Here is a 19,609-nt window from a genome sequence, read left to right as displayed (position 1 = left end):
CACAATTTCCTGCTCGAGCGTCAATTATTCCGCTCGAGCGGACATCAAAACAGTGCAAAGTACTGGGAGCACGAATTTCACGCTCGAGCGCCAGTAACCCCGCTCGAGCGTGAGTTCAAAATCTGGAATTTCCAGATTTGAACCTCAAGCTTAAATTCAACTTTTAAAACATAAGTTTCGATCCTCTTGGGCTAGTTTGCTGGAAAACACATCAAAACTCATAGTTTAACATGATTCAAAGCTCAATTGTAAAATTAAAGCCCCAAAAGGAAGATCAATTCAACTCAATTTGAAACCAATTTTCATGAACATAAATCAAACATAACATGTATGAATTTAAACCATTTCAAAGCTTCAATTTCATGCTCTAATGAGCCAATTCTTTCAAAGACAAGGTGAAAACATGGTTTATGATCAAAACATGGACATGCATGTGGCAAATTCATGAAGAATAAGCTCTAAAATGCAAGAGTATGCCATGCATGCAATGATTAAGCTTCAATTCAACACTTTTGAACCAATTCATGACTTAACTCTTTAATCTACCATGATCCATGCTAGAAGGAACTTAAATACACAATTAAGAGAAGGAAATTCATACCTAGGTTCCTCAATTACAAGTCTAGAGGCTTAATTATGCACTTAAGCTTTCAATTCTTCAAGATTCAAGCCAAATCTCTATGTTGAATTCACTACTCTCACTGTCACTCTCTCTTGGTCGGCTAGCAAGGACAAAGGGGCTGAGGAAATGTTTTTGTTTGAGTGTAATAAGGCTCAAAGATGTCCTAGGTAGTGGCCTACTCACAATGACAATTTGGTAGATAAGGCAACCTATGTGTTTTACATTCTTTAATTTAATTTAATCATACTGAATCACATTTTAACTGAATATGCCATAAAATCACATTAATTCTAAGGATCACAAATCATCAATCAATTTCAGATTCGGCCGCCGATAAGGCCTTCAATTCGCAATTTAAACACAAAGGCATGAACAGATAATCAAACAGTCAACAGATAGACATACAATTAAACAGATATACTTAAATTCAGTTCCAGATTTCAGTCAATCAGTTCAGGAGTTCAATCAATTCAGTTACCAATCATAATCAGTCTCAGTTTAGCAGTAATCAGTGGTTAATCGATAAACAGTGACGAGGGTTGTTACAATCCCTGTCATAATCAGCGAAGTGGCAATCTTGAAAGAATTAACATCACAAAATTTCTCTGCAAGGCACAATTCGAGTTGGATTCGCATCTAAAAACTCATAACCTCACTGAAATAAAAAGTGTGAAAATTAGTACAACTGAAAGGAGTTTTGTCAAACGGGATTGCCAAGAATAAAAACCTAACATCTTGTTTAAAAATGATAGGTTTAACTATAGCCACATCATTCTATAATCAATTTTTGTGTACTTTTTTATATTTTTTATATATCATTATTCATTTAAAAATGTGATTCCATTGTCAACCTTATTATTAATAAATTTTTTGTTTGTAAAATAACGAAGAACTAGAATGCCATGCTCTAACCATGACTTTGTTGATCTAATTAATTTATTTATTTTCACATTGTAAGAGCCTCCCAATATGACAAATTGACAATTCTCTATCCCAGGATTCATATATTTAAGAGATCAATCAATCTCAATCAAGATTAATAGGTTATTGGCTTAAAATTTTATATAAGCAATGAACAGGTACGATTATTCCTTTTCCTTGATTTAAAAATAAATAAATAAATAAACATTACACATGATAATGTATGTCAATATATATTAGTTTCATTTTTTTCTCCAACCAAATTTAAAAAATGAAAAAATATATATATTGGCTCTTCAAAAATTAATGTGAGTCTTAAAACATTCACATTCATTTATTTATTTATATAGTTATGGTTGAGCCATGACATTTCTCTACTACCTAATTAGCAAAATAACATACTCTGCCCACAATTTGGAATATGTCACATTTTTTTAAGGTTGATCTTATTTCATAGAAGGCAACTTTAAAATTAATAATTGTGATTAGTGTACTATTTTTGTTGACCTACTCTCTCTCTCTCTCTCTCTCTCTCTCTCTCTCTAACATTTTATTTATTTTTTAAAAAATAGTTCCCACAAATTGGACATAATTACACTTCTCTTTTAGTAACGCTAAAGCGATTAAAACTAATACACTTAATGGGTAAATGTTAAAATAAACAAAGATAAATATTTATTTTAATTGAAAAGAGATGATAACATTGACTATTTATATATATGACTAACAAATTATTAATGAAAATAGACATCAGTGTTATTTGAATTAAAATCTCGAGGGAGGAAGTTATAATTATGTCAAAAGTGTAGAGCTAATTGTATTTTTTTTTTTTCCAAATCTCAAGGGAGTTGAGTGTAATTTATTTTTTATTTTTTATTTTTTTGGATACATTGTAAGAGCATCTCCAACGGTAGTAGGCATTTTACCTATCCAAATATTACTATAAAGTATATATTTTATTTTGCCTATCAACTGTTTTATGTTTTTACTCCAACCATGCTCTTTATTTTAGCTATTTATCCAAATACTATTAATTTTATAGAATGCCACGTCAACAACAAAGATGGAGGGAAATGATCCTAATGATTGAATACATTTTGCCTAGCGTTGAAGGCTAGCTACATGTAGCTAGTGAATATGAGTTGAGCCAAAATGCCTAATCATATGCCTAGTGCATTGGAATTGAAAAAAGTGAATCACACTAGGCATTTTAACTAACAAGTATTAAATGCCTAGTGCATTGGAGATGCTCGGTGACTTGTTAATTGCCCTCATTTGGAAATAATTAGAGGTCAACTTATTTAACGTATTTGTTTTAAAAAAATGACTAGTGGTGCTTGGTTGAATTTTAAATTATAACTTATTCATTTTTTTTTATTTGACCAAAAAAATTGAGTTCTTCTTAATTTACAATTTGTTACATTTTTTAGTTTAAACCTTAAATATGAGTGGAAAAAATGATCTCATCTCTTTAGTTAGCCTCGTTTGGAAACATGTTATATTTTTTAATTTTTTATAAAAAGATGTACAAAAATTACAAAAAAATGTATAAAAAAATAAAAACGAGTGATGTGATAAGTTAAAACTTATAATAATTTTTTAATTTTTTAATTAAAATTAAAAATTGTCAAAGATCTAGTGGAGTAGAAAGACTTTTAATGGTATTCTAGATTCTTTTTAGTTTAAACCTTAAATACGAGTGGAAAAAATAGTCTCATCTCTTGTAGTGGAGTAAAAAGACCTTTGGTATTCTAATTTGCACAAGAAAAAGGTACTTGACAACTTAATTAACCAAACATGTTCAACTTCTGTTTTTTTCACATATTATCGAAAGTTATGCTAATATATTTAACTTATTTAATTTTTTTTTAAGTTAATAATAAAAAAAATTATAATCATAAAAACTACTTATAAGTGAAATTAAATGGAACCAATTAGGATGAAGCTAAGGCCTCCTTTGAGAACAGATTATTTTAGTAATTTTTTTGACTTTTTACAAAAAGATGTACAGAAAAGTAAAGAGGGATGTGACAACTTATAGTGACTTAAAAAGTCACTATAAATTGTCACATAAAGGATCTTGATTTGAAGGTAGACAAGAATAATAATTAAATTGAAAAGTCTCATACTAAAGTAAATGAAAATAAACATTAGCATTAAATTAAAAAGTTTGAAAAAATGATAGAAAAAAAATTCATCAAAAAAAGTTATTTATAAATCCATATAAAGTGTATATTCATGATAAAAACATCAAATAATCTCCCACAACTTTGCCCCATAAAATATATCGACATCAAATTCCCTATGTTATAACAAGTTTATGTCAAAACTCCTTAAAAACTATAAACACTAATGTGGTATTTGATTTATGAATTTGAATAAAAATTTACAAAAAGAAATAGAAACGTTTAATGAAATTTAAATAAAATATAATTACATTTCACATTTTTTTTTTTTTAAATCTCTATCTAAATTCATAAACCAAACATAACCTAAAAGTGTCGATAATAAATGCCATTGGTTACAACATAGAGCCTCTATATTAAATCGGTGGAAAGCTGTTTCCATTCTACCATCTAAAAATATTTTAAAGTTGACACTGTTTTTTTGAAAAATGGAGTTTTTTATTTTTAATATTTTTTTTTTGTTTTTAGTGAATAGTGAATTCTTTTAATATTTTACACAATTTATTTATTTATTTTTTAGATACACCTAATCTAGATATACTTAACAAGTATAATATTTTTGAAAAAAAGCTTAAAAACATTTACCAAATACAAAAATTAGTACATTTTTGTATTTTGTTATATGAATTTTTTAACAATTTTTGTATAAATTTTATATCTTTTAAGTATATCAAGATTAAGTGGATCTAAAAACTAAAAGAAAATTGATTAAAATATTTTTAAAAATCACTAAAAATATAAATATATAAACTGAAAACTCAAAAAATTATTTTTGAAAACTCAAAATCACACAGAGTGTTTGATTTTTCTTTATTTTCTTTATTTATTCTTTTTTAGGTTTTGTTTTGTTTTGTTTTAAATTTTTGGATTCTCTTTAAAAATAGCACAGTAATACTGTGGTTCAATGATTGATATGCCCACCTTTTGTCCATCTTTAAAGCATCTCTTATTAAAAAGTTGGGTTATATAATTTATGGACTTTGTTGTAGCATGACAGATTTCAAGAATTGAATTCTAGAGTTACAGCAAGTGGTTCACTATGCCTTATCATAATACATGAACTTTGTGAGATTGTCAAACCTTTCATGACTTTTGAGCTTAGTCCACATGTTGATGCAAATTACTTCATTTGGTTGTGGTTAAAAAATAACTTTCGTTTATTTGATAAATTTATTTTTTATTTTAAAAACTTATTTTAATCATTCTGAAAGCTATTTAGAAAAGTCCAATAGTTAAGAATGAATGAAACAACTATTTTTTCTAAAATCAACTTCTTCTTTTTTTATTTTATTTTTAACCAAAAATTATTTTTTTAAAACTAAAACTCACAGGATTATGGCCCCGTTTGGTGTATCTGTTAAAACAGCTTATAAATTATAACTTAACAGATTATAGATTATGACTTTAATCAGAAGTTGTTAATCTGTTTGGTGTTACTATTGGATTATAGATTTAAGTTGCTGAGTAGTATTTGTTAAATAAGTTGTGAAATAGCTTTTTCAATTACTTTTTATTTTTTGTTTGTCTACATTTCTCATAAAAAATAATAATAATAATCTATAGTCTATTTGGGTCTTTTTCTATTTTTAAAAAAATAAAAAAATAAAAAATAAAAAAATTTAAGAGTATAACTATAAATTAACATGTCCACAGCAGAAACTGATAATCAGAAGCAAGGGGTGAGCAGCTTCTCAGAATCAACTTTTTTGAGTTAAAATAAGCTGTTAGAACCAGAAACTATTTGAAATAAGTTTAACCAAACAGTCCAAAATAACTTTTTCAAAGCTAAAAGCCATAAGTTAGCTCTGAAAAACTGAAACAAACACTCCCCTATATAGGCCACAGCTAGATTAAGCTTCAACATTTTTTTCTGTGTGTCATTCACACAAATTCAAAATGACTTGTCCAAAAGTTAACATCTAGTCCACAAGATAGATCAGAGCTAGAGCTAGATGGTAAAAATCTCTTATTTTTTATGTATTTTCTTTCTTTTTTTTTAAATTATTCAAAGTCGTAGGAGAGAAATAAGGAAAAGGATTGTGGCTCGAACCCAAATAATTAATACACTCTCATGTATGAGGCTAATCCTTTGGGTAGCGTTTAGTTTACTTTTAGAATTAAGGTTGGAATAAAATGATTATTTTGTTGAAATATTTATTCCTATGTTTTGTTTGGTAAAAAAGAAACGATTTTACATGCTAATATTCTATTTAGTTTATTGAAATGAAATAATCATTTACTATAATAGTTACGTTCCAGACACTAAAAGAATAATAAAAAATGTATTATAAGTGAAATTATTATGATATTTCCTATTATTTTAGAAAGGCTACATAATTAATATTTTATTCATTTTAATGAACCAAATACTATATAAAAGAAATTATCATTTATCAACTCAGACGAATAATCTTTCTAAGAAATAAAATTATTCTGACCGAAACAAAAACTTCCTTTGTTCATTTACTTAAATGACTACAAAATAAAAACTGAAAAGTAGAGTCCCTCACACTTTTGAATGTAATGTTTGGATAGTGCCTTCTAAAACCTTGTATGATGCCCCCTAAATATGTGTCACTTTCTCACCTTGCTCCAATAGACAAATGTCTAGCAAGTTAGGTGGTACAAAGTGATGCTTCTGCAGGTTGGAAAATTGAAATCTATGGGAATATTATTATTATTATTATTATTATTTGATGGGTCAAAGATTACACAAGTTGACTAAGGGGGTGTTTGGGAAGCAATTTTTTTGACTTTTTTTTGACTAAAATAGCACTAAAAGATAAAATATGTTAAAGTAGCCAATAAGATAAAATATTACATCAAACCCATAATCATTTCACTTTTTATCTCACAAACATCACATCTAACTATAAAAAAATCCAACTATATTCTCAAACACAAAAATTTTAGCTTCTTAAAATAGCTAAAAACTAAAATATTTTATTAAAATAGTAACTTTCCAAACACTCATTTAATGGCAATAAATTGGTTTAATTTTACAGATGTCATCCAAATCTTTTTTGGGTAGCTTTTAGTAGAATTATTTAGGGCCAGAATTGGATTAGTTTAATTTAATGGTTTCATTGAAGAAAAAGAATATTAATTATGTTCACGGCTAAGGGTTTGATCATGGGCTCTTGACCAGTGGTGGCTCCGATAAGCAACTTCGGAGCTTGCTTAGGGTCCCGTGTAGAAGATGACACCACTTATTATATATTTATCATACAAAATGTATATACGTAAAAAAGTTATCATCAAAATAATTTTATATTTTTGAAAGAATAATAACAAATCTCACTATAAATAAATTAAAAATAATTAAATCTAAATCTTAAATTATTAAAAAAGAATACCACTTCGTCGAAAAGAGCATATTATGTCCTCTTGGATTAAAAAAAAAAGTGGTCTCATCATTACATTTGTATTAGACCTGTTTTATTCTCAAAGGTCCCATTTTATTTTTGGGATGAAATATAAGGATTTAGGGAGGATATGTAATATTTAAACATCAAAATTGAATATAATATATTGTAATATATGAGATGGATTATATATGTTATTGTGATGTCACTTATATTATATTTGGTTAGGACATGATCTAGGATCATATAAGAGGAAAGTAATTATTTTTTACTTTGAATGAAAATTTTCATATATCCGACAATAGGAGATATACAATATTATGGAGGGTTGGTATTGCATATCTCCCATTTTGCATCATATACTATTCAGACTTCCTAAATTCAGAGCAACCAAACACGGGATATAAGAAGGCAAAAAAAATATGTGAGATCCACTCATATTATATTCGGTCCCATCCTCATATCCGTCCCTTATATACAGTAAACAAACAGGACAGTGGACAAAAAAAATGTCTCTTTATCAATATTATTTTTATTGTCAAGTTTAAGAAAATTAGACATGTTTGATGTAGCTGCTTATAAGTTGCAAATTAATAATCGGAAATAGAAGTTAAAGTATTTCTTCACTTGTTTCTCAATAATGATTTATTATATTTACGTATTTTTTCTCTCCAAATTTTCAAAATAAAAAATTATAAACAATATATAAGTTGCACCAAATAAGACCATTTTAGTAAATTTTAAATAAAATTATAGTATCAAAAAAGAAAAATTATAATGTAAAAAATTATAAAAAGACTCCAATTAGTTATTATTATTATTATTAATTTTTTTTTTTTTGAGCTTCAATTTTGAGCAACATTGAAGCCACCATCGAGTCATTATCATATGTTGTATAGTTTTTTTTTTTTTTTTTTTTTTTTTTTTTTTTTTTTTTAAAAGCAATTTTGATTAAATGCAGTTGTATGAAGAAAGTTAAACGATAGGTAAACCACATTAGTTTTGTCCATCCATCAAGCCGTAATTGTAGAAATTTTGTTCACAATGATTTTAAAAAATACTTTATGACATTCATTGAATACATCGCAATTATTTCAATTTTTTCATAGTTCAAATGAGTCTTTATAGTTCAAATGAGTCATGAAAGATTATTAAAATGTTTAATTAGTAAGGCTAGAGTCATTGTTTAATCTAATATCAGTTTTAAATTTTTTAACTTTCGAAACTATACCTTATCCAAATGATCATCTAAATCAAACCATGATGTCCTAGAGAACTGTCCAAAAGTTTTTACAAAATAACAAGCTTGTAGCTTTGATGTGACTGCTTTAATGGCCATTTCGCACAAGTTTATGCTAATGTTGTTTTTTTTTTTTTTTTTTTTTGATTCATAGGAAAAAACAACCAAAGTTGCATACAAAATAGTCCAGGGATATATCAATCCCTTCTAGAGTTTACAGAAGCATGCACCATATCAGTAATAAGAAGAGAAAGTATGGAGCTAGGTGGATCCTCCAGGTAGATCAGATGTTCTTGTTGATTGGCTTCAAGATTTGCCAAGGCATTAGCACTCTGGTTGCCTTCTCGGGGTACATGCTGAATGGAGCACTGACATCTATTGAGAAAGAAGTTTGCATCTTCTACAATGGCTCGAAAGGGTGATGAGCTTGCAGCACCATCTCTGATCAGGTCCATGGCAGCTTGGAAATCTGTTTCAATGGTGATGTTGGACATCCCTTTTTGCATGATGATAGTCAAACCTCTATAGATGCCCCAAATTTCTACCTCCAAGCTGGTGCAGTGCCCTAAGTAGCCCTGGAAGCCCCACACCCATGAGCCCACTTTATCCCTTAGTAGCCCTCCATAGCAAGACTGTCCTGGGTCACCTCTGGAGTAACCATCAGTGTTAAGTTTGAGTTTACCTGCAATAGGACAAGACCAGAAAGTTAGTGTGGGAGTAGCATAATTTGGATTAAGGGCATTCTGGAAGGCTTGTTGGGTTGCCTCTGCTTGCCGTAAAATGAGGTTGACACTGACTGAAGGCGGTTGGATGTGGTTAGCAAAAACTTCTTTGTTCCTCTCCTTCCAAATGCTCCAAATTGCTGTCAGGAAAAGAGTGGGCCATTGTATACCATAGTATTGCCCTTTACTCCTAAGGTTAGCTTTAATCCATTCTTGAAGGGGAGCTGATATACTGTGTTGCCACCAATTGCAGCCCCTTAAAAGTAACCAAATTGCCTGAGCTTTAGGACAACTCCTGAGTAAGTGAGGGACATCTTCCCTACTGATCTGGCATCTAAGACAAGTATCAGTTGAAGAAAGGTTTCTGAGGAGCCTCATGTCGTTGGTTAGAAGTCTATCTTTAACAACTAGCCACAGGAAGCTTTTAATTTTCTGAGGAGCCTTGAACTTCCGTAGCCATTGCCAGTCTTCATCACTGTCTTCATGCCCTAATATGGCTTGATAGGCTGCTGCAGTGGAGTAATTACCATTGGCAGAACCCTTCCAGGTGGGACTATCTTTGAATGTTACATACCTAGGCCGGTATATGTTAAGAATCTCTTCCTTATCCTGCTGAGAGATGACATCCTGAATTGTAGATAAATCCCATTGACCTTCATCATCAATGATAGAATTAACCATAACTCCATTATCAACATGAGGTTTTGGATACTTGTTGCAAAGGGCCTGTGACCCACACCACCAGTCAGTCCACAAATTGATTTCCTCCCTTGTACCCACATTCCACTTGATATTCTTATCAAGTACATCTCTGTTTTTGATAATGCTCTTCCAGGTATGAGAAGCTCTTCTTTTGCTGGGCCAGTTAGAAAGGGAATGATTCTTGAGATATTTGGTCTTGAGGACTTTGCACCAGAGCTCCTCAGCATTGTTAGTAAGCTTCCAGCCCAATTTAGAGATAAAAGCTGAATTTTGCTCTCTAGCTTTCCTTATGCCAAGCCCACCATGTTTCTTATGTTTACAGACTTGGTGCCAGTTCACAAGATGAACCTTTTTAGCACCTTCAGAACTGCCCCACAAGAAGTTTCTATTCAATTTATCAATTTGGCCACACACTTCCCTAGGGATTTCCAAGGTTAGCATCAAGTGATTAGGGATAACAGAGGTTACAGCTTTAACCAGGGTAGTTCTACCAGCAAAGGATAGATTCTTGGCTTTCTATCCTGAGAGTTTTTTGGACATTTTTTCAATAATATCTTTTAGGAGGAATTGGTTAACTCGATGGTGTAGGATGGGAGTGCCCAGGTATTTGCCAAGGTCATTAGGCAAGGATATGCCACACTTATGGCTGAAAGGAAGAGCTTCTCTTCTAGATAGATTAGGGGAGACAAACATTTTAGATTTTAGGAGGTTGATTTTCTGGCCAGACATAACACAAAAATCAGAGAGCACTTCCATAATACAATCACAGTTTCTATTGTTGGCTTTGGCAAACAGGATAAGATCATCAGCAAAAAAAAGGTGGGAGATAGGGGGGGCTATCCTTGGCAACCTTCAGGCCCTGCCACCTACCTTTCTCAGTTTGAATTCTAATCATGTTAGAGAGGTTCTCCATGCAAAGGACAAAAAGATAGGGGGATAAGGGGTCTCCTTGCCTGAGTCCCCTTCCCATGGTTATGCTAGGGAGGGTCTCCCAATTCCAGATAATATTAGAACTAACATTAGAAACACAATTCATAATAAGGGTGATCCAATCATCATTAAGTTTAAATTCTTTTAGGGAGTGATGAATAAAATCCCAAGAGATTTTATCATAAGCCTTTTTTCAGATCAATTTTAAGAACCATAACCCCAGACTTTCCTTTCTTATATCTAAGAGTGTGAATGATCTCTTAAGTAATAATAATATTATCAGTGGTAGTTCAGCCAGGTATGAAACTGCTCTGGTTAGGACTGATAAGGTCTGGCATGAGGGGTCTAATTCTGTTAACAATGATCTTGGTAATGGCCTTATAAGTGACATTACAAAAGTTAATGGGTCTGAATTGTTTAATGGTCTCAGGGTTGTCAATTTTGGGAATGAGGACAATTTGGGTCTCATTAACATCCTTGGGGACTTTTTTGTTATGAAAACAATTCTTAATAAAGTAACAAAAGGATGGGCTAACAATGTTCCAATGTTGATGATAGAAGACAGCTTGAATACCATCTTTGCCAGGTGCTTTAAGAGCTTTAATATTTTTTATGGTCTTCCAAATCTCAGAGTAAGAAATAGGGGCTAAGAGCCTATCATTATCTTCAATAGTGAATCTGGTTCTAGCAATATTGTTCCAATCCTCTAAAATGGTGATCTCTTCATACTTAAACAGATTGTGAAAATGGTCAATGATATTGGCTTTAAGTTCAGTGGTGTCAACGATCTATTTTCCCTCATCATCCCTAAGGACATTGATTTTAAGCTTCCTTCTTTTATTAAGGGTAGATATATGGAAAATCTGGTGTTTTGGTCACCCATGGTAAGCCATTTGGGCTTAGACTTTTGAAACCAAAGGACCTCTTCTTGAAAAAGGGTAGTATTGAATTGTTTAACCAAGTCATTTTCTAAGATATGAAGACTGTGAGAAAATGTAGTATCTTGGGCCTTCTGGATACCCTCTATACGAGCAAGGAGAGTTCTTTTTCTTTTAAAAATATTCCCCAAAACATCCTTATTCCCCAAAACATCCTTATTCCAGCTTCAATAAGGTTATTATTCATGTTGAGCCAAGAATGTTGAACAACTTCATAAAAATTAGGATGGCTAAGCCAGGCTGCTTCAAATCTAAACAGTCTATTAGGAGGGTGAAGGGAGTGCATACCTTGAGTGAAAACCACTAGAGGGGAGTGGTCTGAGTATGTGCGAAGGAGAGTCCTTACAGTGCCTTTAGGAAAGAGTGTTCGCCATTGTGCATTACTCATTGCTCTATCCAAGCGCTCCATAGTGTTGGCCAGACCTTGTCTGTTGTTAGTCCAGGTAAGTCTAGGACCTACACTTCCCAGGTCAATGAGGTTGCAGTTGTTTATTCGTTCTCTAAACCTCTGTGCTCTGGTAAAGTTGTGGTTGGGTGTAAAGCTCCTTCTTTCACTGTGATCAGTGAAATTGTTGAAATCTCCAGCAACTAGCCAGGCCTGGTTCATGTTGGTAGTTGTCCTTTCCAGCTCCTCCCAAAAAATTTCTCTTGTTACAGGGTTGGGACTAGCATAAACTGCAGATAATACCCATTCTTCATAGTCTTCCTTATGGATGGTGGCATGGATATATTGGTTAGAGACAGAGGAAGTACGGACATTGACATGAGCTGTATCCCATAGCAGCCAGATTTCCCCCATTCTGCCTATTGGATCTACCACAGTGGAAGCTGAAAAGCCCAAGTTGTTGAAAAAATTCCCAAAGGAACTAAAGGTTACTTTCGTTTCCATAAGGACAAGAATTTCAGGTTTGTGGGCTCGAAGGAGCTCCCTTAAGTTACGCTTGAAGGTATTGTTTCCTGTCCTGCGACAGTTCCAGATCAAAATCTTCATAGAATTCGTGGAGGGGTAGTTTGGGAGAGGTTCAAAAGCTAATCCCGAAAGTATACTTCGGATCCTACCGTGATCAAATTTGAAATGGTTCCAGATCAAAAATTAAAATTTTTGAAACAATAGTTTCAAATTCTATTATTTTAAGGTTAAAAGGAGAATAATAATTTGAAATGTTATATTATCTTAATTTATTTGTTCTCCGCCTACTTATTTGTGTATGTCACTTATCTACCCACATGTTATATATTTGTCCATGTGTCATCTTCTATTTGTCTACCTAATCTGCTTATTTGTCTATATTACCACCATCACCCCTAGTCACTAGTAGCCATCACCCGCCAACCACCTCTAGCTACTTTTTCGGTGCCAACAACAACTTTTTTGGCAACCGGCTAGTGGCGATCTAACAGCATTGGGTAAAAATGAAAAAAAATAATTTGTCATTCTCATCAAACAATGTCATTAATGATGTCTTTATCAGCAAAACAAAACAAAACAAAACAATCCTTTGAGCTAATGTCGTACACAATAAAAAAAATGAACTCTTTACTAATTTTCCCTTTTTAAATTTATTTTTGCACAAAAATATATATATATATCAAAAAAAATTAATAGAAAATTTGAAAAGTTTCATTTATTTTCCATAAACTAAAACATCAAAAAAAAAAAAAAAAAAAATACCAAGAAGCTATTAAACAAACCATATATATAGTTTAGTTTGGATTCGATCGATTTGTAATTTTTTTAATCCGAAATGTCACAGTCAGGGGCGGAGGAAAGGGGGGCTCTGGGGGGTCACGTGCCCCCCTGAGATTTGGAGTTTTTTTTTTTTATTTTTAACAAGCATAAAGAAAATATTTTATATAAAAAAATTATAAATATATTATTTAGAGTGAAATGTCAATGATATTTTTAAAATTATAAGAACAATAATGATTATTTTGATTGAAAATAAAGAGACTACGATATTATTATCTATGAGAAATTCAATATAATGGTGATCTCTATCATTATTGATATGTAAATATAATTAATTTCAATGAAAATATAGAATTTATTGAATTGTTTGTTACATTTAATATGCAAGGTTCACTCTCCATGTGTTTCTTTATTATTGATTGGTAATATATCATATGTCATTGATTGCGTGGTATGACTATTATATTGAATTTTTACGCATATTTTGTATAAAAAAATTACTTTATCATTATATAATTTATTTTAAAACTTTATATCCATGACTTTTTTTTAATGTTGTCCATGATACACTAATTACAAATAACATATTCACTTTGTTTGGTTTGAGTTTTCTAAAAACACTTTTCAAAAAATTCTACGTTTTTGTTTTTCGTATTTTTTTTGTTTTTATTGAATTTTTTTAATATTTTAAGCAATTTTTTTTTAATTTTTAGACACACCTAACATAAATATACTTAAAAAGTATAATTTTTGAAAAAATCTTTAAAAAAGTCACTAAATATCAAAAATATAAAAAAAATACAAAAAATCAATACATTTTTCGTATTTTTATGTATTTATTAATTTTTAAAAATATTTTTTCACAAATATTTTATTTTTTTTAGATACATCATGTATCTAAAAAAGTAAAAAAAAATGCTTAAAATTTTAAAAATATTCACTAAAAACAAAAAAAATAAAAAACTTAATTCAAAAAATTAAAACCAAACACATTGATTTTTTTTTAATTTTATATTTCTTGAAGTCAATCGTAAAAATTTATATGAAATATTTTTGTAAATATTTTTAATATTGTAATTAAGAAGTGCCCCCTCTGATTTATTTTCTTGGCTCCGCCACTGGTCACAGTAGTGAAATCCATCCAAAATTTTGTATTTTTATAAATTTCTATTTCAAAAGACAGTAAAATTTATTATTAAAATTTGACAAAGTTAACTAAGCCTCCGTTTGGGAAGTGGGTTGACTTTTTGACTTTTTGGCTTTTTTGGCTATTTGAGCCTGGGCTCAAAAGCTTGGTTTGGGAAGGATTTTTTGACTTTTTGACTTTTTTGACTTTTTTTGTGAGAGAAGAGTGTAATGATTATGGGTTGGATGTGATGTTTTGTCTGTTGTGACTCAAATAACCTATTCTGTCTTTTGTGACTCAAAGAGGCAAAAGAGCCCAAATGAACTCTTCCCAAACGACACCTAATTGTCTTTTTAACTCTCAAAATTGAAATTATTGTCCTGTCGGCAGGGTTTGCAGCTATGTTGGGGGTGACTTGGTACAATATTACATATTCATAGTTTTAGTCAGAAAAATGAATATGTGATTCAGATTTATTTTAAATATAAATCTCATCTTGAATTGTAGATTATCATTCTAGGTGTAACCTACTTAACGTTTTTGCAAGGAAAAGTCCATTCATATATAAAATTCATACAAAAAGCTCCACGAAAATGATGGACCAATGTCATTTTATAAATAAATTCACTTGTACAAATATTTTATTTAAAAATATTTATAAAAATGAAAGATGTATGTTGAGCCACATCAATCTCGATAAAAATTCTATATAAATTTTTTATTTGTATATTATTACACTTTCTGAAATGAGTAATAATTATTTGAAATAAAGAAATTGAAATTTTGTAAAATTTGTATATTATTACACTTTCTAGAATGAGTAATAATTATTCGAAATGAAGAAACTGAAATTTTGTGTCATATGATGATTGTTACGCGTGGATTACGCGTGGAAAAACATGATTGTGGTCCTCAAAACAAGCCCTTAATTATTATTAAGACTTGAGTTAAAAGCTTTGAAAAGCTTATAGATTAATGGAGTTGGAGAACAATGGAAGATCATTGTTTGTTGCATTGAAATTAATAATGTAAAAAGGATTGCCCATTAATTAGCATCTAAAGGATTGCATGTGCACTCCCACTTGTGACAATAATAAAATAAATTAAGCCTCCGTTTGGGAATTAGGTTGACTTTTTAGCTTTTTGACTTTTTTGACTATTTTAGCCTGGGCTAAAAAGTTTGGTTTGGGAAGAGTTTTTTGACTTTTTGACTTTTTTTGCTTGTTTTGTGAGAGAAGAATGTAATGATTATGGGTTGGATGTGATATTTTGTTTTTTGTGGCTAAAATAGTCTATTTTGTCTTTTGTGACTAAAATAGTTAAAAAAATCCGATTTAGCTCTTGCCAAACGGAGCCTAAATAAAATAATGACATGAATGGAGGAGTTTGGGTACAATTTGTTACTTAGAACAAAAGTGAGCCATTAATGCACCCCATCCTTTTCGCACAATTTGGAAGGACATGATAGGGCCGTTTAACAAAATAATACTAATTACAAACGCATCATTTTTTGTCATATTTTTTATTTATTGATTGATATTAAAACTAAGACATATATTATGTGATGAAGTGGGTTCTATCACTAGTAGCAGAACTATTGACAAAATTTGTGCTCCATTGATTTTGGCAACATTTTTTTTTTTGAAATACAATTTTTACAAGGAATTATTTTTAGTAGAGAGTACCTTTTCATATTTGGTTGCGACTTTAAAATTAATGTGCTAGTGATGGTGTTGGTATGGTGGTAACGGCAAGGTGTTGGCAAGGTCATAGACTAGCTGTAGTGTGTTGGTGTTGGTAAAACTTTAGTTCAGATTATGTTTTTTATAGTTCAAAAGTGAAAAAAAAAAAAAAAGTTTAGTTTATGTTGATCACTAAAAATGTTTCTTGTCATACCAAACACCAAAAAATATAGAAAATGTTTTTTTTTTACCGAAGCAAAAAGAATGTGTAAAAAAAAAAAATTAGTCTTTTGAATTTATTTTGAACTTTTTTAGTTGAAAAGAAAATGAAAACCTAAAAAGTTTTATCAAACGTATGAACTTTTCAAAGTACAATTACTTAAGTATAGAATTTTAAATTTTAAAATTTAAAAGTAAATAAATTTTGTCAAATGGGTACAATGTATATACACTATTGTAAGTTTCCAAAAAAATTAATCAAATAATTTAAACAATCATATCTTGCCAAGAAGTTCATGACAATGGTTTTCTTCTTCAACCAGTCAAGATTTGACACCAAAAATCAGTTTACAAATCAACTACTTAAATGGTGTTCACTGCAATGTTGATTAGTTTATAAGAAAAGTCCAAATTTGCTAATGTAAAGTCATTGGCTCAAATTTTATTTGATAATATCTATTGGGGGCATATTTGGAACAAATAAATAATTTCAATACTAAATAAACTCTATGACATATCAGTCTTTATACTCCAAAGGAGTACTAGTTGCTATTATATATGGACACCAAGATTAGTATTCAGCTCAAGGCTAGACTTTTATTTTTGGGATAATATTAAACATATAAAATTATTGACTAAAAATCTCATATAAAATGATTTAGTTATGACATTTTTTGTAGGGACACTTACTAATCCGTTCTATTAACTAGACTTGTTTACTTACAGATTTTGACTGATAAATTTATCACTGTAAATTTATTTATAAAAATAAGAGAGACTGATATACTTTTAATGAATTGATATAATAATGAGACACATTATTATATATAAAGTTTTTTTATACAAATTTTGCTTACATCTCTGTGTGGTGCAACTTATGAGGCTGAGGTTGTTCATAACTTCTTTTTTATTTTGAAAAGTTGTGCATATTATTTGGTACAATTTCTACTTCCATTTCTACCTTTTGTAATTATCGAGTTTTGTTAGGCAAGAAACTGTATCAAACATATTTTATATATCATTATTACCCTTATTTATATAATGGTTGCAGTTGATGTTAGACTTCCTCTTTTATTTATTTATAATAATGCTTGCAGTTGAAATGTCATTGTCCACCATCTTGCTGTTGTAATGGGATTTCATTGTTGTTGTCATTCAAGAAATGAGTGAATAACCTCAACACTCACAATTTCAAAAAATTATGTGAAAGTTACAAGTGTATATGATTAAAAATAATTACAAATGGAGAGTATAACCTTTTTTTTTAATTATTTTTTTTAGAACTAGCAAAAGATATATATATATATATATATATATACAAGTTTGTGCGCTGGTTCAACTAGCTGTCTATCTACTTTAGTTATACATAAAAACACAAAATACTTAGTTAAAGGCAAAATATCTTTAACTATTAAGTCCACATCCCAATCCAGCTTACATTTTTTATCTATATTGTGCGGGGGTGATTTCCGCACTATGAAGAAGCGTTGAACTTCGTGGATGAACAGCGGGCTTTGGGAATTAAAGATCCTCACAAAATAACAAACAGTGAAGCTACCCGACCAGAGTTTGGTCGAAAACCCCTCCGATGGTAAAGTCCGGGACTCGGGGAGAGGAAGAAAAGAGAATACAAAGAGTATATATATGTTGAGTGTGTGGATTTTCAGATCCCTTGAGAGTGAATAGTGTTCACCTTTTATAGAAGAAGGTTGTTTGTCATTCAAGTCCTTCTCTCTCCGCCATCTGTCCAATGTGTCTTATTCGTGGTCGTCTCCCATTGGAGGAGGACGAGCACTCCGCCTGACACTCGGGTGCAGGTCTGTTTTATTTGTCTCATTAGCGGACATCTCTCATTAGAGAAGGACGACCACTCCGCCTGTCATTCAGATGCAGGTCTGTCATATATGCACTTTGTCCTTCTGCACCTCCATGTCTCCACGTTCTGTTCATACAGAGGGAGAGAAGCAAAGTTGTTTGTCACTTGTAGGCCCAAGAAAGATCTTCAGTGAATTGGTCTTCTTTGAGTTGGCCTACTCTAGAATAGTTGTCTAACAAGGAGGTCCGACATGTTACTCAGCCCACTTCGGAGTGGTTGTCTGTCCATCCAGGAGGTTCAACATGTTACTCAACCTACTTCGGAGTGGTTGGCTGCCCGTCTAGGAGGTCCACCATGTTGCGCGGCCCACTTTGGAGTGACATTCGTACATTGGGCCGAGCTCCTATGATTGTCTTGCTTCGGAGCAAGTGTTGGCCATAGGGCCGAGATCTAACCTAGCTCAACCTCGGAGTGAGTATCGCATTGGGCCTAGCACCAAGACTTGATTAATTTTTACCCACTTCATATACTATCCACTAACACCTTGCAATCTATAAAAATGGAGAGGCATTTGATATCCCTGTTCACAGCCCATTTAACAGTCTCCAAAATTGCTCGTGATCCGCAAGTAATTATTTGTCCCACTTCTCACTAAATTATATTTTTTTCAAAATTTATTCAGTGGTTATGGGATAAGTCCATATGGTGCCCAACTTAATATTTATTGGTTAAAATAATAGGATTTAAGAGCATTCATAGTGAACACACTAATTGAATTTCTGCTACAATTGAAGTGTTAGTGATAATGTTAAAAATAAATTTTGGTATTAGATGTTACAAGACTAGTTAAATGTGGCGAGACCACTACTAGGTGAGAGATGGAGAGAGAAAGAGAGAGGAATAAGAGAGAAGCACAATGACAGTGTAGTTGGGTAGATGTGTTAAGGTGTGTGTTAAAAATATGAACATTTCTATTCAAGTCTAAAAATTAGACCAATTTTTTAAGTCTAATGATGTAGCAATTAATTAAAATATCTAAAACAATATTCTCTTTCTTATCTTTCCTAATTATCATATTACTTGCATATCATTAAGTCTAGAAACTAAGTTTAGAAATGGACTTATATATCATTCTTCTATTTATATATCTTTAACACATATATTACATCATCATTTATTCTCTAAATTAACATATTCTTAATATATATTTTTTTATCTTATTTTTATTATTTTTTATCATATAACGTACAAAGTTAACATAGTTAACATCTCTATTGAAAATGCTTTAATCACCAAATATCCTCCCCCACCATGTGAGTAGTTATTACTATGCAGTGAATTTGGTGTATATTACACATGAGAACATGAATTTTTTTATTTTATTTTTTTATTTATTTTTTTGGTTTTAGGTGGAGGGTAATAAATAGTGACCAACTTTTTATCATTTGTA

The 19,609-nt window shown here is 30.9% G+C and overlaps 1 protein-coding gene across 1 annotated transcript; it reads right to left on the bottom strand.

Annotated features, from left to right (window-relative positions):
- Positions 1-8,443: 8,443 nt before the first annotated feature.
- On the bottom strand, positions 8,444-12,899 carry LOC114317817 (uncharacterized). Its single transcript, XM_028264601.2, has 2 exons — positions 11,915-12,899; positions 8,444-9,016 (listed from the first exon to the last, which is right to left on the bottom strand). Exons 1-2 carry the CDS (start codon positions 12,615-12,617, stop codon positions 8,532-8,534), a joined length of 1,188 nt encoding a protein of 395 aa, XP_028120402.2. The 5' UTR covers positions 12,618-12,899; the 3' UTR covers positions 8,444-8,531.
- Between the last annotated feature and the right edge of the window lie 6,710 nt (positions 12,900-19,609).

Source organism: Camellia sinensis, chromosome 2, assembly GCF_055761805.1.
Source record: "Camellia sinensis isolate YWXY chromosome 2, ASM5576180v1, whole genome shotgun sequence".
NCBI classification, from domain to species: Eukaryota; Viridiplantae; Streptophyta; class Magnoliopsida; order Ericales; family Theaceae; genus Camellia; species Camellia sinensis.
The sequence above is the reverse complement of the archived record's forward strand: the minus strand, read 5'-3'. Positions and strand labels throughout refer to the sequence as shown.